Source organism: Loxodonta africana, chromosome 17 (genome assembly GCF_030014295.1).
Source record: "Loxodonta africana isolate mLoxAfr1 chromosome 17, mLoxAfr1.hap2, whole genome shotgun sequence".
Taxonomy (NCBI): domain Eukaryota; kingdom Metazoa; phylum Chordata; class Mammalia; order Proboscidea; family Elephantidae; genus Loxodonta; species Loxodonta africana.
The window spans coordinates 70,109,498-70,135,995 of NC_087358.1; the positions used below are offsets into that span (position 1 = coordinate 70,109,498).

The 26,498-nt window shown below is 37.9% G+C and overlaps 1 protein-coding gene across 9 annotated transcripts in view; it reads left to right on the forward strand.

Annotated features, from left to right (window-relative positions):
- The window catches only part of FNDC3A (fibronectin type III domain containing 3A), a 232,976-nt gene extending 208,330 nt beyond the window's left edge, over positions 1 to 24,646 (forward strand). For 8 of the 9 annotated variants that reach the window (XM_003412622.4, XM_010592624.3, XM_064270144.1 and 5 more), the window contains 7 exons: positions 492 to 605; positions 2,273 to 2,422; positions 2,512 to 2,795; positions 2,912 to 3,124; positions 13,579 to 13,745; positions 15,040 to 15,167; positions 22,004 to 24,645. In XM_003412622.4, coding sequence (XP_003412670.3) covers positions 492 to 605; positions 2,273 to 2,422; positions 2,512 to 2,795; positions 2,912 to 3,124; positions 13,579 to 13,745; positions 15,040 to 15,167; positions 22,004 to 22,318 — 1,371 coding nt within the window. In that variant the 3' untranslated portion in view covers positions 22,319 to 24,645. Of the gene's footprint in view, positions 1 to 491; positions 606 to 2,272; positions 2,423 to 2,511; positions 2,796 to 2,911; positions 3,125 to 13,578; positions 13,746 to 15,039; positions 15,168 to 22,003 lie in introns of all 9 variants that reach the window. The other variant, XM_064270145.1, reaches the window with a different exon arrangement.
- Positions 24,647 to 26,498: the final 1,852 nt, after the last annotated feature.

A 26,498-nucleotide genomic window follows, 5' to 3' on the forward strand; every position in this document is an offset into this window, starting at 1 on the left:
ATAGTACCTTCAACACTGACATCCTTAATCTGTATTTTCAGGTTTGTGATGATTTGATATAATCAGCTTATATAAATGTTTGCGTTCTGTATTTCCAGAGAATATACATTTTATACCCTTAAAGCTATTCTAAATTATAAGATATAATTTATGCCTTCCATACTCTATGCCGTTAATTGGGGTCCTCACATAATTTCTTACGACTTACGCCATTTACCCAATTCCCTCATACCCTACCCTAATAAAAACAAGTTCATGAAGGAATAAGGGGCAGGAGAAGAAAGTACAGTAAATGAAACCTCAGAATTCCCCACACCTTCATTTCCATGATCAGTAATTTTTTTTTTTTTACTTCCTGTGAATGCTTATAGAATTACATCATGACCAGTTACTCTTGTTATTAGTTATTAGTGAATCTTTAAGTATTGAATGTTGTGCATTTAAGGGTAAAAATAAAAACACTTGTTATATATGCTTTTTTTTTTTTCTAGTTTGGACCATTTTCAGAAAAATGTGATATTACTACAGCCCCTGGTCCCCCAGATCAGTGCAGGCCCCCTCAAGTGACATGCAGATCTGCAGCTTGTGCACAAGTCCATTGGGAGGTATTAACATTTTCATTGATTTATATTTACTTTCTTGAATGATTAGGATATTTTATTTAAAAAAATAAACATATTGTTCATTTTTGGCTCTTGTATTATCCAAAATAAATCCTAGTTAAATTCATATGGTAAAAAATGAGTTCTCTTTTTCCCTCTTTGAAGCATGTAAGTAAAGTATATTTGCATTGCAGGTATTTAGACTCTTATTCATGATGTGCTTTGTATTTTATCAAAGGCTTTGTCTCAGAACTGAGATATTTCAACCACTGGTGAGCTTAATGTTCAGAACAAACATAGGAATTACTGTAATACTATATCTCTTATATTTATTATCGCTGGGTGTATTTATTGTGTATAGTAATAATTAGTAATGATAATTACATTTTAAGTTTGCTTTGAAGTTTAACAAAGGAAATATCGTTGTATATTTTAACATTTTATATTACTTAATAGAATTCTCTTCAAAGTATATTTACCTTAAAATGCTCTTTCTAAAGTGACTCTTTGTCATATTCCTACTTCCGATTCAGAACAAAGTTGTCATATTTTTTTATCAGTCTTAAATTCACAAGGTCTTAATGAATAATAAAATCGAACAGTTTTAATTGTGTTTAAATGTTTTTTTTAATTGTGCTTTAAATGAAAGGTTACAATTCAAGTCAGTTTCTCATACAAAAACTTATACACACATTGTTATGTGACCCTAGTTACTCTTCCTATAACGTGCAGCACAGTCCTCCTCTTCACCCTGTATTTCCCGTGTCCGTTCAACCAGCTCCTCGCCTCCCCTGCCTTCTCATCTTGCCTCTGGAAAGGAGCTGTCCACTTAGTCTCATGTATCTACTTGAGCTAAGAAGCACACTCCTCATCAGTATCATTTTATGTTTTATAGACCAGTCTAATCTTTGAAGAGTTGGCCTCAAGAATGGTTTTAAGTTTGGGGCTAACAGAGTCTGGGGACCATGTCTTCCGGGATCCCTCCAGTCTCACTCAGACCATTAAGTCTGGTCTTTTTACTAAAATTTGAGTTCTACACCCCATTTTTCTCCTGCCCCATCAGGTACTTTCTGTTGTGTTCCCTGTTAGGGTGTTCATCAGGTACTTTCTGTTGTGTTCCCTGTTAGGGTGGTCATTGGTAGTTGCTGGGCACCATCTAGCTCTTCTGGTCTCAGGCTGATGGAGTCTCTGGTTTATATGGCCCTTTCTGTCTCTTGGATTCATATTTTCCTTGTGTCTTTGGCATTCTTCATTCTCCTTTGCTCCAGGTGGGTTGGGACCAATTAATGCATCTTAAATGGCCGCTCACTAGCTTTTAAGACCCCAGACGCCACTTAGGATGCAGAACATTTTCTTAATAAACCTTGTTATGCCAGTTGACCTAGATGTCCCCGAAACCATGGTTCCCAGGCCCTTGCCCCTGCTGCTCTGTCCCTCAAAGTGTTTGGTTTTATTCAGGAAACTTCTTAGCTTTTGGTTTAGTCCATTTGCACTGACTTCCCCTGTATTGTGTGTTTTCCTTCCCCTCACTTAAAATAATTCTTGTGTTTAAATGTTTTTTAAAAAATTCAAAAGCAGTCCAGTTTTTGGTATACTCAAAGAACAGTTTTGCCTAACAGCTATTAATCAATATCAAGAGTTAATACCTTTGTCTTTTTCTTAATTTAAAGATCCCATTGAGTAACGGAACTGATGTCACTGAATATCGTTTGGAGTGGGGAGGAGTTGAAGGAAGTATGCAGATATGTTACTGTGGACCTGGTCTCAGTTATGAATTAAAAGGACTTTCACCAGCTACCACCTATTACTGCAGGGTCCAGGTAAAGACGATCAGTGCTCTGTCACTTACTTGTCCAGAAGTGTCTTGTTTCATTCGCATTTTCATGGGCATGTTTTTGTTAACTTGTAGGCTCTGAGTGTTGTTGGTGCAGGCCCTTTCAGTGAAGTCGTAGCCTGTGTGACTCCACCATCAGTTCCTGCCATTGTAACTTGTCTTCGAGAAATAAGTGATGATGATATAGAAAGTTCCCATTATTCACCTTCTACATGTCTTGCAATAAGCTGGGAAAAACCTTGTGATCATGGTTCAGAAATCCTTGCCTACAGTATAGACTTTGGAGATAAACAGCCTTTGACGGTGGGAAAGGTTACAAGCTATATTATAGACAATTTGCAGCCAGATACAACGTACAGGTATACTTTAAAACCTCCATGTTAAATTTTACCTGGACCAAAGAAACATTTTAAATAAAATAATGAACCAAACTTTTCTTTCTTTCTTTCTTTTCTTTTTTTACTGTGACACTTAGAATACGAATTCAAGCCTTGAATAGCCTTGGGGCTGGTCCTTTCAGCCACATGATAAAATTAAAAACCAAGCCCCTCCCTCCTGACCCACCCCGTCTGGAATGTGTTGCCTTTAGTCACCAGAACCTTAAGCTGAAGTGGGGAGAAGGAACTGCAAAGACATTGTCAACAGATTCTATTCAGTACAACCTTCAGATGGAGGATAAAAATGGAAGGTAGGTTTTTTTAAATTGCTTCTTAATGTAGTTTCTTAGGTCTCAGGGATATAAATGTTTATAAGCTGAAGAAGTAAATAAATTTTCAGAAATAGTTAAGTGCGCTGTTTTCAGAAAATAGGAAGACACAATGTAGATTTCCTATTTATAACTTGTGAGTGAGATGCCAAGACAGAAAAAATTAAGCAGGGTCCTTTTTGGCTGTCTTCTCCAGGCCATTCACTCTCTTTGTGCTAGTAATCTTGGCTACAAAATAAACTTTTGAATATTCCAGTGGGAGGCAATTTTACAGTCATTGATTGGGTTGACTTAAGGCCTCTGAGATCCTTGAGGGCAGGGATTATGTCTCACTCTATTGCATTACCACGTCATAGGACCTGCACAACAAATGGATACAGTCCAATTCTTCATGGTCAGATCTCAGATTCTGTGATGCCTTATCCAGTCCCTTTGATACTCTCCCTCTTATTCAGGCTCTGTGAGAGGAAACCTTCTGCTGCCACCTTTTACATTTTTACGTACATGTATTATTTCTTACATAATATGCCATATACCAAAAAAAAACCAAACCCATTGCCATCAAATCAATTTTGACTCATAGCTAGCTACCCCACAGGACAGAGTAGAACTGCTCCGTAGGGTTTCCAAGGAGTGGCTGGTGGATTTGAACTGCTGACCTTTTGATTAGCAGCCGTAGCGTAAGTCATGCATTAAAATCACAGTGTTATTCCAAAGCATAGATAATGACAGAATACTACCCAACTCATTCTATGAAGCCACCATCTCCCTGATACCAAAACCAGGTAAAGACATTACAAAAAAACAAAATTATAGACCTATATCCCTCATGAACATAGATGCAAAAATCCTCAACAAAATTCTAGCCAATAGAATCCAACAACACATCAAAAAAATAATTCACCATGATCAAGTGGGATTTATACCAGGTATGCAAGGCTGGTTTAATATCAGAAAAACCATTAATGTAATTCATCATATAAATAAAACAAAAGACAAAAACCACATGATCTTATCAATTGATATAGAAAAGGCGTTTGACAAAGTCCAACACCCATTTATGATAAAAACTCTCACCAAAATAGGAATTGAAGGAAAATTCCTCAACATAATAAAGGGCATCTATGCAAAGCCAACAGCCAATATCACTCTAAATGGAGAGAACCTGAAAGCATTTCCCTTGAGAACGGGAACCAGACAAGGATGCCCTTTATCACCGCTCTTATTCAACGTCCTGCTGGAAGTCCTAGCCAGGGCAATTTGGCTAGACAAAGAAAGAAAAGGCTATCCAGATTGGCAAGGAGGAAGTAAAGTTATCACTATTTGCAGATGACATGATTATATACACAGAAAACCCTAAGGAATCCTCCAGAAAACTACTGAAACTAATAGAAGAGTTTGGCAGAGTCTCAGGTTATAAAATAAACATACAAAAATCACTTGGATTCCTCTACATCAACAAAAAGAACACCGAAGAGGAAATAACCAAATCAATACCATTCACAGTAGCCCCCAAGAAGATAAGATACTTAGGAATAAATCTTACCAAGGATGTAAAAGACCTATACAAAGAAAACTACAAAGCTCTACTACAAGAAATTCAAAAGGACTTACTTAAGTGGAAAAACATACCTTGCTCATGGATAGGAAGACTTAACATAGTAAAAATGTCTATTCTACCAAAAGCCATCTATACATACAATGCACTTCCGATCCAAATTCCAATGTCATTTTTTAATGTGTTGGAGAAACAAATCACCAACTTCATATGGAAGGGAAAGAAGCCTTGGATAAGTAAAGCATTACTGAAAAAGAAGAAGAAAGTGGGAGGCCTCACTCTACCTGATTTCAGACACTATTATACAGCCACAGTAGTCAAAACAGCCTGGTACTGGTACAACAACAGGCACATAGACCAATGGAACAGAATTGAGAACCCAGATATAGATCCATCCATGTATGAGCAGCTGATATTTGACAAAGGACCAGAGTCAGTTAATTGGGGAAAAGATAGCCTTTTTAACAAATGGTACTGGCATAACTGGATATCCATTTGCAAAAAAATGAAACAGGACCCATACCTTACACCATGCACAAAAACTAACTCCAAGTGGATCAAAGACCTAAACATAAAGACTAAAACGATAAAGATCATGGAAGAAAAAATTGGGACAACCCTAGGAGCCCTAATACAAGGCATAAACAGAATACAAAACATTACCAAAAATGATGAAGAGAAACCCGATAACTGGGAGCTCCTAAAAATCAAACACCTATGCTCATCTAAAGACTTCACCAAAAGACTAAAAAGACCACCTACAGACCGGGAAAGAATTTTCAGCTATGACATCTCCGACCAGCGCCTGATCTCTAAAATCTACATGATTCTGTCAAAACTCAAGCACAAAAAGACAAACAACCCAATCAAGAAGTGGGCAAAGGATATGAACACACATTTCACTAAAGAAGATATTCAGGCAGCCAACAGATACATGAGAAAATGCTCTCGATCATTAGCCATTAGAGAAATGCAAATTAAAACTACGATGAGATTCCATCTCACACCAGCAAGGCTGGCATTAATCCAAAAAACACAAAATAATAAATGTTGGAGAGGCTGTGGAGAGATTGGAACTCTTATACACTGCTGGTGGGAATGTAAAATGGTACAACCACTTTGGAAATCTATCTGGCGTTATCTTAAACAGTTAGAAATAGAACTACCACACAACCCAGAAATCCCACTCCTCGGAATATACCCTAGAGATACAAGAGCCTTCACACAAACAGATATATGCACACCCATGTTTATCGCAGCTCTGTTTACAATAGCAAAAAGCTGGAAGCAACCAAGGTGTCCATCAACGGATGAATGGGTAAATAAACTGTGGTATATTCACACAATGGAATACTATGCATCGATAAAGAACAGTGACGAATCTGTGAGACATTTCATAACATGGAGGAACCTGGAAGGCATTATGCTGAGTGAAATTAGTCAGAGGCAAAAGGACAAATATTGTATAAGACCACTATTATAAGATCTTGAGAAATAGTAAACCTGAGAAGAACACATACTTTTGTGGTTACGAGGGGGGGAGGGAGGGAGGGAGGGAGGGAGAGGGTTTTTTATTGATTAATCAGTAGATAAGAACTGCTTTAGGTGAAGGGAAAGACAACACTCAATACATGGAAGGTCGGCTCAATTGGACTGGACCAAAAGCAAAGAAGTTTCCGGGATAAAATGAATGCTGCAAAGGTCCGTGGAGCAGGGGCGGGGGTCTGGGGAACATGGTTTGCGGGGACTTCTAAGTCAATTGGCAAAATAATTCTATTATGAAATCATTCTGCATCCCACTTTGAAATGTGGCGTCTGGGGTCTTAAATGCTAACAAGCGGCCATCTAAGATGCATCAATTGGTCTCAACGCACCTGGAGCAAAGGAAAATGCAGGACACCAAGGCCACACGACAGCTAAGAACCCAGGAGACAGAAAGGGCCACATGAACCAGAGACCTACATCACCCTGAGACCAGAAGAACTAGTTGGTGCCCGGCCACAATCGATGACTGCCCTCACAGGGAGCACAGCAGAGGACCCCTGAGGGAGCAGGAGATCAGTGGGATGCAGACCCCAAATTCTCATAAAAAGACCAAACTTAATGGTCTGACTGAGACTAGAGGAATCCTGGCGGCCATGGTCCCCAGACCTTCTGTTGGCACAGGACAGGAACCATCCCCGAAGACAACTCATCAGACATGAAAGGGACTGGTCAGCGGGTGGGAGAGAGACGCTGATGAAGAGTGAGCTAATTATATCAGGTGGACACTTGAGATTGTGTTGGCAACTCTTGTCTGGAGGGGGATGGGAGGATAGAGAGAGAGGGAAGCCGGCAAAATTCTCATGAAAGGAGAGACTGAAAGGGCTGACTCAAGAGGGGGAGAGCAAGTGGGAGTACGGAGTGAGATGTATGTAAACTTGTATGTGACAGACTGATTGGATTTGTAAACGTTCACTTGAAGCTTAATAAAAGTTAATAAAAAAAAAATCACAGTGTTACTCAAAATATCTGTAATATCAATATTCAAATGCCAACTTGAGGCTATTCATTCATATTGTATCTCATATAAGTAATGCCACATACTCTCCACAGCTGTTTATATTTTAAGAATTTTAAATGTTACTTTTCCACCAACTGCTCTGACAGGGATCACAATAGAGGGTCCTGAACAGAGTGGAGAAAAATGTAGAACAAAATTAAAATTCACAAAAAAGACCAGACTGACTGGTGTGACAGAGACTGGAGGAATACCTGAGACTGTGGCCCCCATACACTCTGCTAACTCAGAACCAAAGCCACTCCAGAAGTCCACCGTTTTAGCCAAAGATTAGACAGGCCTATAAAACAAACAGTTAACACATGTGAGAAACGTGCTTCTTAGTTCAGTCAAGTATACGAGACCAAAGGGACAACACTTGCCCAAAAGCTAAGACGAGAAGGCAGGAAAACTGGACAAATAGACACAAAAAACCCAGGGTGTAAAGGGAAAGGGGAGAGTGCTGACACTATGCACGGATTACAATTTGTGTATAAATTTTTGAATGAAAAACTAATTTGCACTGTAAACTTTCATTTAAAATACAATAAAATTTTAAAAATTTGTTTAATGTTACTTTTCATCAGTGTATGAGAAACAGTTTGCATATCCAGTGGATTCAGAATACCAGTAACAGTTTTTCCCAAGGTTTACTTTTTTTATTATCACTTCTGGTTGTATCTTAGCCAGTATTCAGTAACAGCGTATTAATGGTGCTTGTACCATCAGAAATATTTACACATTTAAAATACCACACAGAATTGTTTTGTGCACCATATCACCAGTAAGAGCATTACACAAAATCAAAAACCCACTGCCGTCGAATCGATTCCAGCTCATAGTGACCCTGTAAGACAAGTAGAACTGTGCCACAGGGTTCCCAAGGCTGTAGGACGGAGAACTTCCCGTAGGGTTTCCAAGGCTGCTATCATTATGGAAGCAGACTACCACATCTTTAGCCCATAGAACAGCTGGTGGGTTCGGACTGCTGACCTTTCAGTTAGGAACCCGATGCTTTAACCACAGTGCCAACCAGGGCTCCTTACATAAAATAAACAATATTGGTTATTTCCTGAAATCTGTGCTGTGAATGGTAGCCTTTGTTCTTGGCAGAATTTTATGTACTCTGCAGTCTAATCTTTAAAAGCAGGCTTGTTGACTTGCTGTGGGTTCTTGGTATAGCCATTTGTCTTTAATATGTGTTACCATTACTAAATTCTTTTCATCCCCTTCCTAGTATTTGCATTTGGGATAGTACAAGAAGGCTTACTGGAAACAGGTCTTAATTAGTGTTTGGTTGAAAGATAATAAAAGATTCTATTAAATATAGATTATGTTCTATATTCTAGAACTTCAAGCTTAATTAACATTTAGCTAGTATCTGGAGAATTATTGTAGGGTTTGAATAGGGCTCATGGACCTTGGCTGTGAAAAATAGAACCTTTTTTTATGATATTTAAATTTAATATCTAGTTACTTTCATTCCCTTTTATTTTTTCACAACCAATCCAGTTGCTGTGGGATGGTGTTAGAATGCTACTTTAGTTGTTCCCTGACCACAGGCTTTGTTGTTGTTCAACTGTTTTCAGCAGTGGTTTTACTGCTGGTTTTTTCCTACCATTAAAATACATGTATATTTCAGGGATTAAAAAGACAAGCCTCATCCAATTACTGCTCCTTGGAAATAATGTTGCTTCAGGTCATTACATAGTTCTTCATTTTTAACCTGACTGTAGTTTTCAGGCTGTTAGAACTGTATGAAACATTCATTATTTATACCCTAGTTTTCAAAAATTTACCAAAAAAAAAAAAAATGCAATCAAAAATATTTGGAAATACTCAAAATTATGGATGACTTATTAGGAGAAATGTGTATGTTACTCCTCCCATCAGACAATTGAAGTTGAATAATTTACTGGAAGTTGTATGTTCTCTTGTACTGCTACATAAGTCTCTTGAGAACATCACCAACTCAGCTAAATTTATGCCTTGGAATTAAGAATCCTTTTCGGATAAAGGCAAGGAAGATTAAAATAGGAACTTAATTTCATAGCTCTGGTTTGCCTTGTAGTTGGTACATTCTGTGCATATAAAGTAAGTTAGATATTACTTATAATGAGAATTAAGTATGAGGTCTGAATAATTTGTCAGTTTGTTGTACTGTGGTGGCTTGCATGTTGCTATGGTGCTGAAAGCTATGCCATCAGTATTTCAAGTACCAGCAGGCTCACCCATGGTACACAGGTTTCAGTGAAGCTTCCAGGCTAAGACAGACTAGGAAGAAGGACCTGGTGCTGTATTTCTGAAAAAATTGGCCAGTGAAAACCTTGTGAATAACAGCAGAACATTGTCTGGAATAGTGCCAGAAGATAAGCCCCTCCAATTAGAAGGCACTCAAGATACAACTGGGAAAGAGCTGTGTCCTCAAATTCAAGTTCACCTTAATGACATGGATGGAGTAAAGCTTTCGGGGCCTTCATTTGCTAACGTGGCATGACTCAAAATGAAAAGAAACAGCTGCAAGCATCCATTAATAGTCAGAACATAGAATGTATAATGTATGAATCTAGGAAAATTGGAAGTTGTCAAAAATGAAAGGGACCACATCAAGATCAATATCCTAGGCATGAGTGGGCTGACGTGGACTGGTATTGGCCATTTTGAATCACAGTCTACTGTGTCAGGAATGACATATTGAAGAGGAATGGCATTGCATTCATCGACCATTAATCAAATTTACACACCAACCATTAAGGCGAAAGGTGAGGAAATTGAAGATTTTTACCAACTTCTGCAGTCTGAAATTGATCAGACATGCAATCAAGATGCATTGATAATTACTGGTGATTAGAATGCAAAAGTTGGAAACAAAGAAGAGGATTTGAAGCACTTGCTGATGAAGATCAGAGACTACAGACTTCAGTCTGGATTGCACCTCAACATAAATCAAAATCCTCACAACTGGACCAATAAGCAACATCATTATAAACAGAGAAAAGATTGAGGTGGTCAAGGATTTCATTTTACTTGGATCCACCATCAACGCTCATGGAAGCAGCAGTCAAGAAATCAAATGATGTATTGCATTGGGCAAATCTGCTGCAGAAGACCTCTTTACAACAAATGCCCTTTGAGGACTAAGCGATGCCTGACCCAAGGCATGGTATTTTCACTTGCCTCATATGCATGTGAAAGTTGGACAGTGAAAAAGGAAGACTGAAGAGCTGACACCTTTAAGTTATGGTGTTTGCAAAGAATATTGAATATACCATGGACTGCCAGAAGAATGAATGAACAAATCTGTCTTGAGAGAAGTATAGCCAGAATGCTCTTTGGAAGCAGGATGACAAGAAATCATCTCATCTACATTGGATATGTTATCAGGAGGTGCCAGCCCCTGGAGAAGGACATCATGTTCGGTAAAGTAGAAGTTCAACAAAAAAGAGGAGGACCCTCAACGAGATGGATTGACACAGTGCCTGTAACAGTGGGCTCAAGCATAACGACCACATAACAGACCAGTGACTTCATTGCACATACCTTTTTTCATCGACATAAATGGCAGCTGTACACATGGACCTTGCCAGGTGGAGTACACAGAAATCAAATAGACTACATCTGTGGAAAGAGACAATGGAAAAGCTCGATATCATCAGTCAGAACAAGGCCAAGGACCAGTTACGGAACAGACCATCAATTGCTCATATGCAAGTTCAAGTTGAAAACTGAAGAAAATTAGAACAAGTCCACTAGAACCAAAGTATTACCTTGAGCATATTCCGCCTGAATTTAGAGACCATCTCAAAAATAGATTTGATGGGTTGAACACTAATGACTGAAGACCAGAAGAGTTGTGGAATACATCAAGGATGTCATACATGAAGAGAGCAAGAAGTCGTTAAAGAGATAGGAAAGAAAGAAAAGACCTAAAGGAATGTCAGGAGAGACTCTGAAACTTGATCTTAAACATCAAACAGCTAAAGTGAAAGGAAGAAATGATGAAGTAAAAGAGCTGAATAGAAGATTTCAAAGGGTGGCTTGAGAAGACAAAGTATTATAATGACATGTGCAAAGACCTCCAGGTAGACAACCAAAAGGAAAGAATACGCTCAGCATTTCCCAGGCTGAAAGAACTAAAAAAAAAATTCAAGCCTCGAGTTGCAATATTGAAGGTTTCTACGGGGAAAATATTAAATGACACCAAAAAGCCAAACCCACTGCCATTGAGTCAATTCCGACTCATAGCGACCCTATAGGACAGAGTAGAACTGCCCCATAGGGTTTCCAAGGAGCACCTGGCGGATTTGAACTGCCGTAGCACTTAACCACTATGCTACCAGGGTTTGCATTAAATGACACAGGAAGCGTTAAAAGAAGATAGAAGGAATACACAGAGTGAATCTACCAAAAAGAATTGGTCAGCGTTCAGCCATTTCAGGAGGTAGCATATGATCAGGAACTGATGGTACTGAAGGAAGAAATCCAAGCTGCACTGAAGGCATTGGTGAAAAACAAGGCACCAGGAATTGACAGATATACCAATTGAGATGTCTCAGCAAACAGATGCAGGACTGGAAGTGCTCACTCGTCTATGCCGAAAAATTTGAAAGACAGCTACCTAGCCAACCACCTGGAAGAGATCAGTATTTATGCCTATTCTTAAAAAAGGTGACCTGACCAAATGCAGAAATTATTGAACCACATTATTAATATCACACACTAGCAAAATTTTGCTGAAGATGATTCAAAAGTGACTGCAGCAGTATATTGAAGGACACTGCCAGGAGTTCAAGCTGAATTCAAAAGAGGACATGGAACCAGGGATATCATTGCTGATGTCAGATGAATCCCAGCTGAAAGCACAGAATACCAGAAAGATGTTTAACTGTGTTTCATTGAGTATGCAAAGGCATTTGACTGTGTGGATCCTAACAAATTACAGATAACATTGTGAAGAATGGGAATTCCGGAACACTTAATTGTGCTCATGTGGAACCTGTAATTTTTTTTTTTTTTTAATTGTGCTCATGTGGAACCTGTACATAGATCAAGAGGCAGTCCTTCGAACAGACAAGGGGATACTGCGTGGTTTAAAGTCAGGAAAGGTGTGCGTCAGGGTTGTTTCGTTTCACTATGCTTACTCAATCTGTATGCTGAACAAATAATCTGAGAATCTGGACTATGTGAAGAAGAATGGGGCATCAGGTTTGGTGGAAGGCTCATCTGAGATACGCAGATGACATGGCCTTGCTTGTTGAAAGTAAAGAGGCTGTATAGCACTTACTGATGAAGATCAAAGACCACAGCCTTCAGTATGGATTACACTTCAACCTAAAGAACACAAAAATCCTCACAACTGGACCAATAATGATAAACGGACTATCATGATAAATAGAGAAAAAATTTAAGTTGTCAAGGATTTCATTTTACTTGAATCCATAATCAACACTCATGGAAGCAGCAGTCAAGAAATCAGAAGACAGATTGCATTGGGCAAATTGGCTGCAAAAGACTTCTTTTAAAAGACCTTTTTAAAGTGTTCAAAAGCAAAGATGTCCACCTTGAAGACTAAGGTACACCTGGCCCAAGCCATGGTGTTTTCAATCACCTCATATGCGTGGGAAAGCAGGATGTTGAGTAAGGAATGCTGAAGAAAAATTGATGCCTTTGAATTGTGGTGTTGGTGAAAAATACTGAATATACCGTGGACTGCCAAAGGAACAAACAAATATGTCTTGGAAGAAGTACAACCTGAATGCTCCTTAGAAACAAGGATGGAGAGACTATGTCTCACACACATTGGATGTGTTATCAGGAGGGATCAGTTCCTGGAGAAGGACATCATGCTTGGTAAAGTAGAAGGTCAGCAAAAAAGAGGAAGACCCTCAGCAAGATAGACTGACACAGTGACCGCAGCAGTGGACTCAAGCATAGCAACAATTTTGAGGGGTTTCGTTCTGTTGTACATAGGGTCACTACGAGTCAGAACAGACTTGATGGCACCTAATAATGTATACATTAAAAGACAGCAAATGGAAACCATATAGATGAAACAAAGCTGTACGCCAAAAGCCAGAGAAAGAACAAGTTACTATGGTTGAACACAAAATGTAGCAAGAAATTTTCAGTAGAACATATTAAATTGGGGAATTTGCTGTTTCTGTGGTTTTCATCATATGAGGAAAAAAACATAGATTTGTTTAGATTTATTCTGGGCATTGAATTTTAGGAGTAACTTATTAATCCTAAAATTGTTCCCAACTATACTTTTTTAGTAGTTGTAAAAACATTTCTTATAAGGTAGTCAACGTATTTAATAGAGACTTTTTTCCACTTTAGGTTTGTATCCTTGTACAGAGGACCATGTCATACATACAAAGTACAAAGACTCAGTGAGTCAACATCCTATAAATTCTGCATTCAAGCTTGTAATGAAGCTGGGGAAGGTCCTCTCTCCCAAGAATATGTTTTCACTACTCCAAAATCTGTCCCAGCTGCCTTGAAAGGTAAGTTACTCATCCTGAAGTTATTCTCTTTTATAATAATTTTGAATGCATTTCCATAAGGTGTTTATTGTTGTTATAACTTTGTATCCAGTATGTGTCCAACAGTTGTATTATTTAAAAAAAATAATTATATAAACAAACTGCCTCCTGAGAGTTTCACTGAATAATAAAAGCTCTTTCATCTGGCACATTGATACTCAGGTAATGGTTTTTATCTTTTTAACAATGTCGCATAAAAATACTAAATTGAATAGACAGGCTGACTTTCTAATAGGGTCATTTGCTATTTCTCCTATTGTTATTTAAAGATAAAAATCACAAACTGGTTGTTTAAATGTTTTAAGTTGTTGCTGTTTCATTCACTGAATTTCAAGGACAGCAAAGTCATATGTCATCTGAAAGAAACATAAGTATTATTCTTAGTTAACTTGGATTTTTAACTGAATCAAGTTTATACACACAGATGTATATACATGTGTGTAATACATATATCTTTAAAATTAATTCCACAGGGGTTCATATTTTTAAATGACCCTTTTGGCAAGGATTGCACTCTGCATTTAGCCAAGAAGTCTAAAATCCATTGCAATACAAGGACAAATCAAAGACTCCAAGTACGATATTCTGGATCATATACTTGGGTATATCATTTGTTTAGCGGTTCCGTTCGCAGGACTGTTCTTAAGTAGTCTTTCTAATGTAGATTAAGTCGCAATGAGCCATTTTTTTCTTCTGTCCTCTGGTTCAGTGTCTCTTACCCTTAAGAAAATGGCTGTGATTTGGCTCCTTTGACCCCTTTGTACCCCACTGTTGATTGCAGTTATACACAGTCAAGCAGCTGGAGTTATTTTCAACTCATTCTAAGAGATTTCTTAAATTATAAAATCATATTCTAGTTACTGTGGTCTTAGAAGCACCATGAAAGTTTTCATGTGACTACTCTGGTCAAAATCCTCTACCGGCTTGTCATTTCACATGGAATAAAAGCCATGGTATGGCCTGTAATGCCCTACGTATCTCCATACCCGCCACATGCAGCCGCCACATCCTTAAGGCCACTGACTCTTTAGCTTAATGAAATCGGTGCAAACCTTGACGGTTCTTTTACCCAGTCTGGCTTTTGTAGTGCTGTCGGTTGTGTGGCCTGGAGACTTCAATAAGAGTGAACCACTGACAGTTTCTGTGCAGATTCCAAAAATTCACGGATGCTTATTTCAGGTTTATAACTGGGCTTTAAAGACTTGTTGGTTTTGATTAAAATAGAGCGGGTTTTAATTATATTTGTTCCCTGCAGCACCCAAAATAGAGAAAATAAACGACCATATTTGTGACATTACGTGGGAATGTTTACAGCCAATGAAAGGTGATCCAGTTATTTACAGTCTTCAAGTTATAGTGGGAAAAGATTCGGAATTCAGACAGGTAATGTGCCAATATATAATTCTGTGATGACTTGTCTTTCTTTCATTTTTATTTTCTGTGCAAGATTTGACTTTCTTTATCTTTGTAATTAAGAAGCATTCATTCAATACTTACTGTGTTCCAAAGACTAGTAACCACAAAGTATCTAAGCATTTAAAATCTTTTTGGGGTGAAAGATACCTAAAGAGATCATCCAGTCATTTGGCAAACATTTATGGAGCAGCTACTCTGTGCCAGGTACTCGAGATACAGAATTGAAAAAAAAGTCCTTGCTCTCGTAGACCTTACATTCAAGTAGAGAAAGAGACACTAAAAGCAAGTGAACAGATTAATATATAGTATGTCAGATAGTGATAACTGTAATGTAGAAAAATAAAGCTGAAGAAACAGAATAGAGAGTTCTGTTAGGGGTAGGGATGGGAGCAGCTAGTGCTGGTTTATACAGGGCAGTCGGATGACATTTGAATAGACACCCCAAAGGATGTGAATATGGGAGAAGAGTGCTCCAAAAAGGAACAATGAGTGTAAAGGCCCTGAAGCAGAAGCATACTTGGTAAATTTGATGAACAGGAAGGAAGCCAGTATGACTGGAGCAGAGCGAGGAAGGGGAGAATTGTAGATGAGGTTAGGTAGTTAATTGCAGGGGTCCATGGTGTTATGGAGAGATGTAGGGCGTTATAGGCCATACTGTAGCTTTTCTTCCAGTGGAGGATTTTGAACAGAGTAGGCACCTGATCAGACACAATGACATTTTGGCTACCAGTGTTGAAACTAGACTAGAGGGAGATAAGGGCAGAAGCAGAGAAACCTGGAAGGAGGCTTTTCCAGTAACAATAATGGTCATAATTATACTACAGTATTGTAAATATGACAATAAATGCAGTTCTTATGGAAACCTAGAGGCAGTTCACCTTCTTGGTCTAGAGATCTTTCCAAGGATATTTTCCAGGAAGAAGAAATATGTAAACTGAGTCTTAAATGCTGACTTGAACTCAGATGAAATGGGAAGTTCTCAATGTTAATTACAAATTTTATAAAGAATAAAATTTATACAATTCAGAAACCTGGTTTCTGTTACCATTCCATCTGGTTATCCTTTACTTTATTTTCCTACTAGAAAACCTATCATTCATCTGCTTAATTCCAGTCTTGTGCTGTTATAACTATTAATAGAATGTTTTTCAGTATATTCAGTATATATATAGCTTTATTTCAAGTTTTGTGAAACATGGAAATAAAATTTCTTAACTGAAATTACAGAAGGCCCCACAGATGCAGATTAAATTTGGCATGTGATTGTTTTTCTTTATTAAACCATCTGCAAATTGACATGGTAATTAGATATGAAATGTAATTTACAGATAAGCAGGTTTCCTTCCAAGAGGGAAGCAAAATTAATATTAAAGAAAATGTAATTGTATTACATGTTTAAAGGAAATAGGAACCCCACATTTTAGTGATGTATGAATTTTAATAAGTTTATGTCACTACATGAAACAACAGTGCTAATTCTAATTTAACATAAAAGCTAAATTAACTCTATCAGCACATTCACTTACTTTCAATTATAAACATGCTGTAAAACTTACAGTATTGATTTCCTTCAAACTTCATTTTACATACGCTCATCTAAATCTCTTAAATAAAAGTTTATAAAATTCCACAACTTACTGGCAGGTTATATGTTCCAAGAATTTGTGTGTTGTTTAAGAGTTCAACTTCTTTCGTGAAATTTAATATTTTATTTGTAATTTAAGTGATACTCAGCACACGTATATTAAATACTACATACTTAGAATTGTGGGAGGGGTAGGCTACATGATTAAGAAGTTTGTTTTTAAGAATGCTATTTAGAACCTAGTAACCAAGCAGGAATATTACAATCATGATATTTTACATAGCCAAACAAGTGAAAGGTCATAATAAGGATAAACCCTAATTTATTAAAAGAATAATTAATTCCAGCTGGAATTTGAAAGGTTTTTTGAAAGAGTGTCATTAAGTGAGTCTTTCTTGAGTCTGGGAGGCTTAGGGAACCATAAACTCTTGGTGTGACTGGAAAGTTTGTAGTGGATCAGGCCAGGTTTGGGTAGATCTCTAGCAGTAGAAAACTGTTGATATTTGTAAGAAGAGAATATTAATTATAAATGGTGGCCGAGTTTCCAGCCTAGCCAATAAAAACCCGTTGAACTATAATGTTGCTTGGTTTGGGAACCTGGAAGCAAGTTGGCCTGGCAGCAACAAATACTCTGACACCCTGGACCAAATTTAGAAACAAATTGCTTTCTTTGCATTCTTCCCTATTTTCATCTCTGTTTCATTAGCCAGTAACTTTGCCCAACCCCTTGGTACCTTCTTGCTGCCCTGTGCCCCGTTCTGCAGCACCTCACGTAGACTAGCCCCCATTCCCTAAAGTCACATACTCCCTCTGACTCTCATCTCCCTCTGTCTCTCACACACATATCCACATCATGACTCCCGTACACACAGTGTGTCTGAACTTATGAGGCATTAGGAGGGAGACTCTTTGCTTGGGAAAAGTCATACCGAAAGATAAGAGTCTGCTCTTTAATATTTTAACTTGTTATACTGCTTGAAATGCCATTTTGTTTAAGAAGCAAGTGTTTCTTGACTGAAATGGCACTTCAAGTAGTATAACAAGGTGAAGTGAAAATATTTGAGGACCATAAAAGCCACTTTCAAAGTAGATTAACTCCACCTAGAAGTCTACCTGAGGAAGTTCTTATATCAGAACTCACCATGTTGGAAGTGCGAGGAAAATCAACTCAAACTGGCTTATAAACAATTAAGTGTAAATCCTTTTAGGGTGAAACCTGAAGGTAAACAGGCTTTAGATTTGGTTCTTCCAGTAGCTGAATGAGATCACTAAGGACTTGGCTACTTTCACAGTCTTCAGTGGCTGCCCATTGGCAGTGGGGAACTTACTGATCCTCATTCACATTCGGAGAAGAGAGAGCACATAGGTTACCAGGCCACCTGTGAACCAGCAGCTGTGCCAGGGCCCACCCCTGGGGCTAGGGGTGAGGCCAGCTTCTCCTAACATGCCTGGGCTGGGTAGGGAAGTATCAGACATTCCATCCAAAATCCGAGGACTGTTGGCAGTGGCAGGGAATGAGTACTGGTACCGTGTGGTACCAGTACTTAAACTTCTGAACTCAGATTTTCAAAAAGAATGTTTCTCAGAGTGGCCTTACAGACCTGATGTGCCTGAATAACTGGGAGTGGGACGCACAACTCTGTATTTTTTTAACATCCCAAGCGATTCTTATGCACACTAAGTTTAAGAACTTAGGCACATTAGGTTTGGGAACTACTGCTTTAGTTTTTTTTTTTTACAACTCCCTTAGCAATAATGGAGGAGAAAAGGGTAGAGACGATCTGTGTGGTTACTTGTATATGTTCAGGTGTTTGTAAGTGAGGGATTCTAACACTTTGGTTTTTACTCTTCTTTTCATGTGTTGCCCACTGCAAAATAATTATTGCAATAGTATATTAATAAATTACAGAAGGACCAAATTATGTGACCATATGTGACAAATTATATAGCAGTATGTCTTATTATATGTAATAATGAGTAATTTTAAAAAATACAATCAGATACATAATATACCTTAAGGAAAGATCTAAATGTTACATATTCAGCCCAGAAGTACTATATTGCTGAAATCATTGACTTATACTGACTGCTTTATAATATATATGGTGCATATTATTTAATGAACATCAGATTATAAATACATAATGTGCACAGAAAATAATAATAAAAGCTGTTCCTCTGTAATGACAGCTTCAAAAATGGATATCTTTGGTATTAAACATAAACACTTATTGAAAGATCATAACAAGGACTATTTCTCATTTTAGTATGAGTACTTGATAAATTTATCTAGCCAACCAAATATGCTTTTTGAATATAGATACAGATACAAACAGGTAAGATACTAGTTTTGTTTTTATTGGCCTCAGTTCTATACTTGGTATGATGTGTTCACAAAGCTAAAATACGGACAAATGCCAGTTGATGAAAGTAAACTGTCTTTAAAGTTTTTCTGTAAAATTCTATTGCAGTTGACATGCTATTTGAAAATTCTTGGCAGCCATAAGTGTACAAGGTTTTTTTTTTTCACACACTGAGATTTTAATCAGCATTTCTCAGATGAAATGCAAAGTGAAAACAGTAATCTTACCCAGTATTCTCTTAACTACAAATCTTCATTAATTGCTATTTCCCACATTCTGCCTGCAAATGGATAATTGGTTCATAGCAAAGATAAGGGGCTATTTTCTTTTAATTATATGTAATATTATCTGTGAGTAATAGCTAAAGCCCAAAAAAACTATGAATTTACAGTTCTTTACTTGCCCTTATCTGTAAGGTCACAACAAAGCTACTTTGATAATATGGGATGGGGGATGGCAGTATTATTCATTTTAGTTATTTCTCATTTTAAGACCTAACCTAGCTCATTTCAAGCTTGAGGCTTATTTCAATAGCTTCTTTTAGATAATAAACTTTCTTAAATTAGCTTTGCAAGTTAATCTTTTTTCTTCAGTCATGTGTCTACGGTTTCTTATAAGATATCCCCTACAGGTCTTAGATATCCTCCCAACATCTGAGACAAAATTGAAAATTTACGAACACCTGAACATATACAAAAAACTACACAGATTGTCTCTACCCTCTTCTCCTCCATTATTGCTAAGGGAGTTGTAAAAAAAAAAAAAAAAACCTAGAGCTTTTAGAGCAGTAGTTCTCAAAGTTAGTTATTAAAGGCTACCAACATCATCTTTGTCCCCATCCTTTAAATCCTTGGAAGATTTTTTTTTTTCCCTACCAAGTCTTAGTCAAAAGTGATTTGTAGATCCATAAAAACTACATCACGGCCTCACAGTCTCATGCTTATATACAGCAAGAGCTCCTGTGCTCTCCAGCTCCCTTCAGTCCCTCCATCAGCCTCATGATTAGTGTTCCTTCAACACTGTTTTAAGATTACACACCTGGAGTGGCTTCCTAATGAATCAAACCTGAACTTTTCCAGCTAGTGTACTAACTTATTCCTTCTCTGCCAGAACTCTTCACCTGTCACCCTCATGCCATTTGTTGGGTTTTGTATGTGTAGTTGTTTTGTTTTGTTTGTTTTAGTTTTCTAACTATATTTTACCATGCTCATTCGGAGACAAATGGAAAGCAAAGAGAAGTTTAAAGTCAAAAATTAAAATCACTCATATCCATAAGACACATACTTTTTTTTTTTTTTTTTTTACTAAATTGGTCTCATTGCATGTGAACTATTTCACATTGCTTCCTAATACAACCTTCTGTTTAACTTAAGTAATCCTTTACCATCTCCTAGGTATGGACCATTTCTACATTCCCACTCCCTAAAGCTCTCATCTGCACCCTCTGAACTGAGTATTTACCATTTGCTTTAAGATCCATCTTAAGGCTTGCTTCCTCCAATAGACATTCCTTTATATAACTTCTCAGCATCCACTGATACATATTTTGACTAATACATAGGCCTACCTCATTCACTAATTGTTGCAGTCGAGTCGATTCGGACTTACAGCAACCCTATGGGACAGAGTAGAACTGCTCCATAGGGTTTCCAAGGAGCGGCTGGTAGATTCAAACTGCTGACCTTTTGGTTAGCAGCCAAGCTCTTAACCACTGCACCACCAGGGCTCCGTTCACTAATTTAGTAGCCTTTTATTATGTACCTACTATAGGGTCGCTATGAGTTGGAATCAACTCAGCAGCACTGGGGTTATATGCTAGATTCTGGAGACACAAAGTTAATTAAGATGGAGATCTTACTTTGCTCCCTCAGGAGCAAACCAGTATTAAAAATTTAGATTTACAACACAGATACACTTGAGGCAGCTAAAAGTGTTTGAAAGAATGCTAGCCCAGGTGTTGGTTGGTCTGTCTTATAACCTGCCCGTTAACTGGAGGAACTCTACTGCGTAAGTCACTTAACCCTGTGAGGCTTGGTTTTTTCCTTTATAGAAGAAGGGGATGGACTAAAAATCACTAATGAAATAGCTTCCATATATTGAACATTAACTGAGTGCTGAGCACTGTGCTAATTGCTTTAACAAGAATTAGCTCGTTTTCTCATAATTACCATACAAGATAACTACTTTTATGCTGATTTTATAACTGGCCTAAGATCACATGAGTTGTGAAGTGGTAGAGCAGGGCTGGAACCCAGGGGTGACCAGTTACCTTGTAGCCTCCAAATCACTAGCACTTTGCCTTAAAACCCATGGAATTTCATTCTTGTTATTTTCCTTCTAAGGAATGGACAGAGGAGTTAGGTTTTAAGACCTTACTCTGATTCTGGGTGGTCTTCTCTCTCTGAAGTTTATAAAATGATTTGTCGTACACACCTATAGAAAGCATCTCTCCTTCATTCGTTGTTTCATCCAGCAAATACGGTGAAATTGTACAAAAACTTAACAGGTATGCAAAGGTATACTAGTGAGCAAGATTAGATACTGTCCCGCTTTTGTGGACTGACTTTGCATATGTTGACTTCGTACATGTATGGAAACCAGGGCATGTCTGTGGTCTGGTTGTGCTTGTTCCCCAGCTACTTGGCAACACATCTTCACTTCTCCACCTGTCTGTAAGCCTCCAAGGGTAGATCTCACACCATCACTTTTCACGTTTCTCCTGCCTTCTTCAGCAGCATAGCTATTTTTAAAATGTCACTTAAAAGAACAAATTAGTGGTACTAACTTTCATGTCAAAAATAATTCTGAAACAAGGCAGTTTTAACATAGATTTTAACACATAATTTTTCCCACAGATTTACAAAGGTCCCGACTCTTCATTCCGGTATTCGAGCCTTCAGCTGAACTGTGAATACCGTTTCCGTGTGTGTGCCATTCGCCAGTGCCAAGACCCTGTGGGGCACCAGGACCTCGTAGGTCCCTACAGTACCACAGTGCTTTTCATCTCTCAGAGGACTGAACTGCCAGCCAGCACCAACAGAGACACTGTGGAAAGCACGAGGCGCCAGCGGGCCCTCAGCGATGAGCAGTGTGCTGCCGTCATCCTCGTGCTGTTCGCTTTCTTTTCCATTTTGATTGCCTTTATCATTCAGTACTTTGTAATCAAGTGAAAATACCACCTTAGTTTTTAATGCTTTATTATATGTTTCTTTGGGTCATATACTAAAATGATTTCTGTATTGCTTTTATAAAAACAGTGGCATTTAGCACTAGCATTGAGACTATAGCACATCATTTTTGCCATTTACAATGCTTGTATCATTAGGTAAAGGCTGGCACTTTATTAGAATGCAAGTCACAGAAATACCAAATTTAGGGTTTTTTGTTTGGTTGGGTCTTTTTGTTTTCCTTTTTTACCTGCTTCTCATAGAACAAACTTTCTAAGAGGCAACAATATGTAATTGATATTTTGACCAGTCAGCATGAGTGTAACAGTGGTAAACCCGATCTGTTTATTACCAAGTGAAAAAGAATGGATAACATTTACACTGACATGCTGTACAAAAATGTTCAAGTCTGATGCTGTGAAAGCAATCTAGTGCTGTATTTTCTACCTCCTCATTTGTCTTAATTATTTGGTAAGTGGGATTATGATGAATAACTAGAGGGGTTTAGCAAACAAAAAAACTGGATGAAAGGATACGGATAAAAAAAGAAGCTTCTTGTTTGATAAATGTGGAGTTCTTCGTTAGAAGTATATATTCATAAATTTATGGATGAGTCACTTAAAGAAAGCACAGGCAGTCTACTTGGCCTAAAAATATTTTAATGTTTACTATTAAAGTACCTCTAAGCGTCTTGAAAATATGGAAAAGAAGAGAGGACTTTTATAGATAGTTCCTTTTTTAAAAGGAATAATTAAAGTCATTTTTGAATCTCCAACCTATTAGGCTTCTGTTTGTGGCACTTTGAGCTACACGTATGTGTATAAGGGCATACACATACACACACGGCAGCGTATATAACAGTTACACATGCCAAGCGTATGAAATGTGTGTGTGTGTGTATGTAACACACACACTCCATCTGTCTGCTATGGGCTAATTCTGAAGAACTCCCATAAGTTTTGCTGCTTCTCTCATAACTACTGCCATCACCATCAGAATTCGTAATCAAACTTAACCTTTTTGTTGGGGTCACCAAATCTGAAGACAAAATTAATTTGCACCAGTAAACTTCAAGCTGCTTTCTTTCTTGAAAAACTAATGTTTAATGTAATGTCTGTTCCAAATTGTTGATTGCATGTGGTTAATGTTGCATTAGAGCACTTTGCAATTGCATAATTCATTAATGTCTTGTGAGCTTGCATTTGTGAGTTATTGGATGATCAGATTGGATTTTGTCGAGTACGTCTTGCCTAGATGTCAATGACTGCCAGTAATATACAGTTTGTAATGAAACTATCTAAATTCTTGTTTTATGACATCTGTTACCTATAAAACACTTGTAACTAGCTTTTTTAATTTATTTGAATTTTAGAATAGTGAATCACTAATTTTCAGTTGCTGAGGTTAGCGTTTTAGTGATTACTAAGCACTTCTGTCAGTCTTGAAAAAAGGAACTTACATTTATGCTTTGAAGATCTCTGAGGAATTTATGCTGTATTAGAATGGGCATGTATCGTAATTGTTTTACATCAAATAGTCCGTGCTGTTGAAAAAACATGAACCCTTTGTTCAGAAAAGAAACCGATAAACTTGGCCTTTCCAAGTGGTAAGAATGATCTGTCACTATAATATACTGTATGTTTACATTTTATTTAAATTCAATCTCTTATGTATAGGCTGATAACCTTCCCCCAAAACAACGGTGATTGTGATTGTTTTCTAGAAACTTCTTAGAAGTGCCACACTGGGCAGTACAAAGGAATTTGAGTGTAATCGCCCAGAGATTTCTATATAGTTGAATGTCTAAAATGGTAAATGTGCCACTGTGGCAAGTTTACAGTGGCTTATGTTTTTCATAGTTAACTCAAATGAACACCTATTTTTGATAGTAAATGTCATTTAATAGTGTATTTGCCATTTGAGCCTCACTGCAAAATTAGTGCAGAGGAGTAAACAATTTCTAATGTAATCTTGGTTTTACCTCATATACTATACATTCCAAAAAACGCTAAACTTTTTAAAGATTATAGATACACTACCAAACATATCACCTTAAAATTGTATAAGGTTGAACTTAATACAAATGAAAAAATATAATCTCATAAAATACATAAACTGTGTAGCAAAAGTATCTTTAAAATCCATGGAAAATAAAAATTGTATCATTCTTTTTTGAGATGTGTTTACTGTATTCGTATCTATTCATTATCTGCCGTCTGTTTTAGAAGATGAAATGTTAGTGTCTCTTCTTAAAATAGGGTTAAAACTATTTTCCCAGCAGTATTCAGATCTTCAACATGAGAGGACCCATATTCATTATAGAAATAAAGTCCAGTACATTGAATGAAACTAAGGTGTTTTGCACTACTGACTTGTCCAGTTCAATTAAATGTCTTGCTTTCTTTCCATATATTAAAAATAAACAAAAGGACGGGTCTGAGGTAAACTTCCCAGTGTCTGACCTGTCCTGTGTTCCCCACCTGTTTCCCTTTATCTTCTTTCTCCTGCCCCCAGGAGCCCAGGACCTTCTTCTTACTGGCACTGCCATTGACTCCAGGTCCATCTTCCAAAAGAATGTTCAACATTCCCTCTCACTCATTCTGAGCCCTTATCCACTGTTAAAATTTCCATCCCCAGACCCCTTCCTAGGGATACATTGCTTCTTAAAATCAAAGTGATCTCTAATTGCCCCAACTGCAGATAGCACAATAAAGTTTAAAATTAGATTGGGGGAGAGGCATATTTTGGATTTAGAAGCATCGCTCCACGGAGGCAACTAGCTGTGTGTCTAGCCCTGAGAAGGATCTTTGAACGTGTCACTTTTTTTTTCTGTAGATTGGGAGTAGGAATTTCGCGCGTTGTGTTTGAGCATTCCATGTCTGAGAATACCATGCTTTTCTCCATCATGAACACTCCTTTCTGCAGGAGGGTCCTATATGTATCATGGCTCAGGGACTGCAGAATGGTTCCCCAAAACAAAACAGGCAGGCATCCTGCAACCTACCCTCCACCGTCAATGGAGCTGATAATGCCTCATATTTTCAGGTTTTAAACTATTTTCATATTCGTTTTTTAAGATAATGTATATGCCCTGGTGGCACAGTAGTTAAGAGCTCAGTTGCTAACCAAAGGTCAGCAGTTCGACTCGACCAGCCGCTCCTTGGAAACCCTATGAGGCAATTCTAGTCCTATAGGGTCGCAGTGACTCTGAATCAACTCGACGGCAACAGATTTTGGTTTCTGGTTTATATGCCCCAAAGAGTATCATTTTCATTATTTCCTCCCTCATGCTATAAGGGGGAGAAAAAGAAACTCAAAAAAGAAAGTTGACAGAAGAAACAAAGTTTTAATAGTTGTGCTCATCAAATTCTCAGTGTCTTGAGTGGTGCCTTCAAATGAGGGGATACAGTGGCTATTTTTGTCTCATGAATAGGATGACTTCGCTGTTTCTGCTTGCTGTGGGAAATTTACCAAGAGAAAAGTGTCTCAAAACTGGACAGATTTTGAAGCCACTTGATCCATGCAAGTCGTAATGGGTTGCATCTTTTTTTAAACGATTGTTTAACTTTTTGTTTCATTATCACAGTCACATGATAATCACAGTCACTTTATTAAGTTGCTTTTTTATTGTAATTTAGATGAAAGTTTACAGAACAAACTGCTTCTCATTAAACAATTAGTACACACATTGTTTTATGACATTGGTTACCAACGCCACAACATGTCAGCGCTCTTCCTTCTCGACCTCGGGTTCCCAGTCACCAGCTTTCCTGTCCCCTCTTGCCTTCTAGTCCTTGCCTCTGGGCTCGTGTGCCCATTTAGTCTTGTTTTATGTGCCTAATCTTTGGCTGAAGGACGACCCTCAGGAATGACTTCATTACTGAGCTACAGTGGTGTCCGGGGGCCGTATCTCGGGTTTTCTTCACTCCCGGTCAGGCCAGTAAGTCATCTTTCTTTTCGAGTTAGAATTTTGTTCTACGTTTTTCTCCAGCTCTGTCTGGGACCCTCTACTGTGATCCCTGTCAGAGCAGTCAGTGGTGGTAGCCAGGCACCATCTTGTGCTAGACTCAGTCTGGTGGAGGCTGTGGGAGTTGTGGTCCCTTAGTCCTTTGGACTAATCTTTCCCTTGTATCTTTGACTTTCTTCATTCTTTCTTGCTCCAGATGAGGTGAGACTAGTGGAG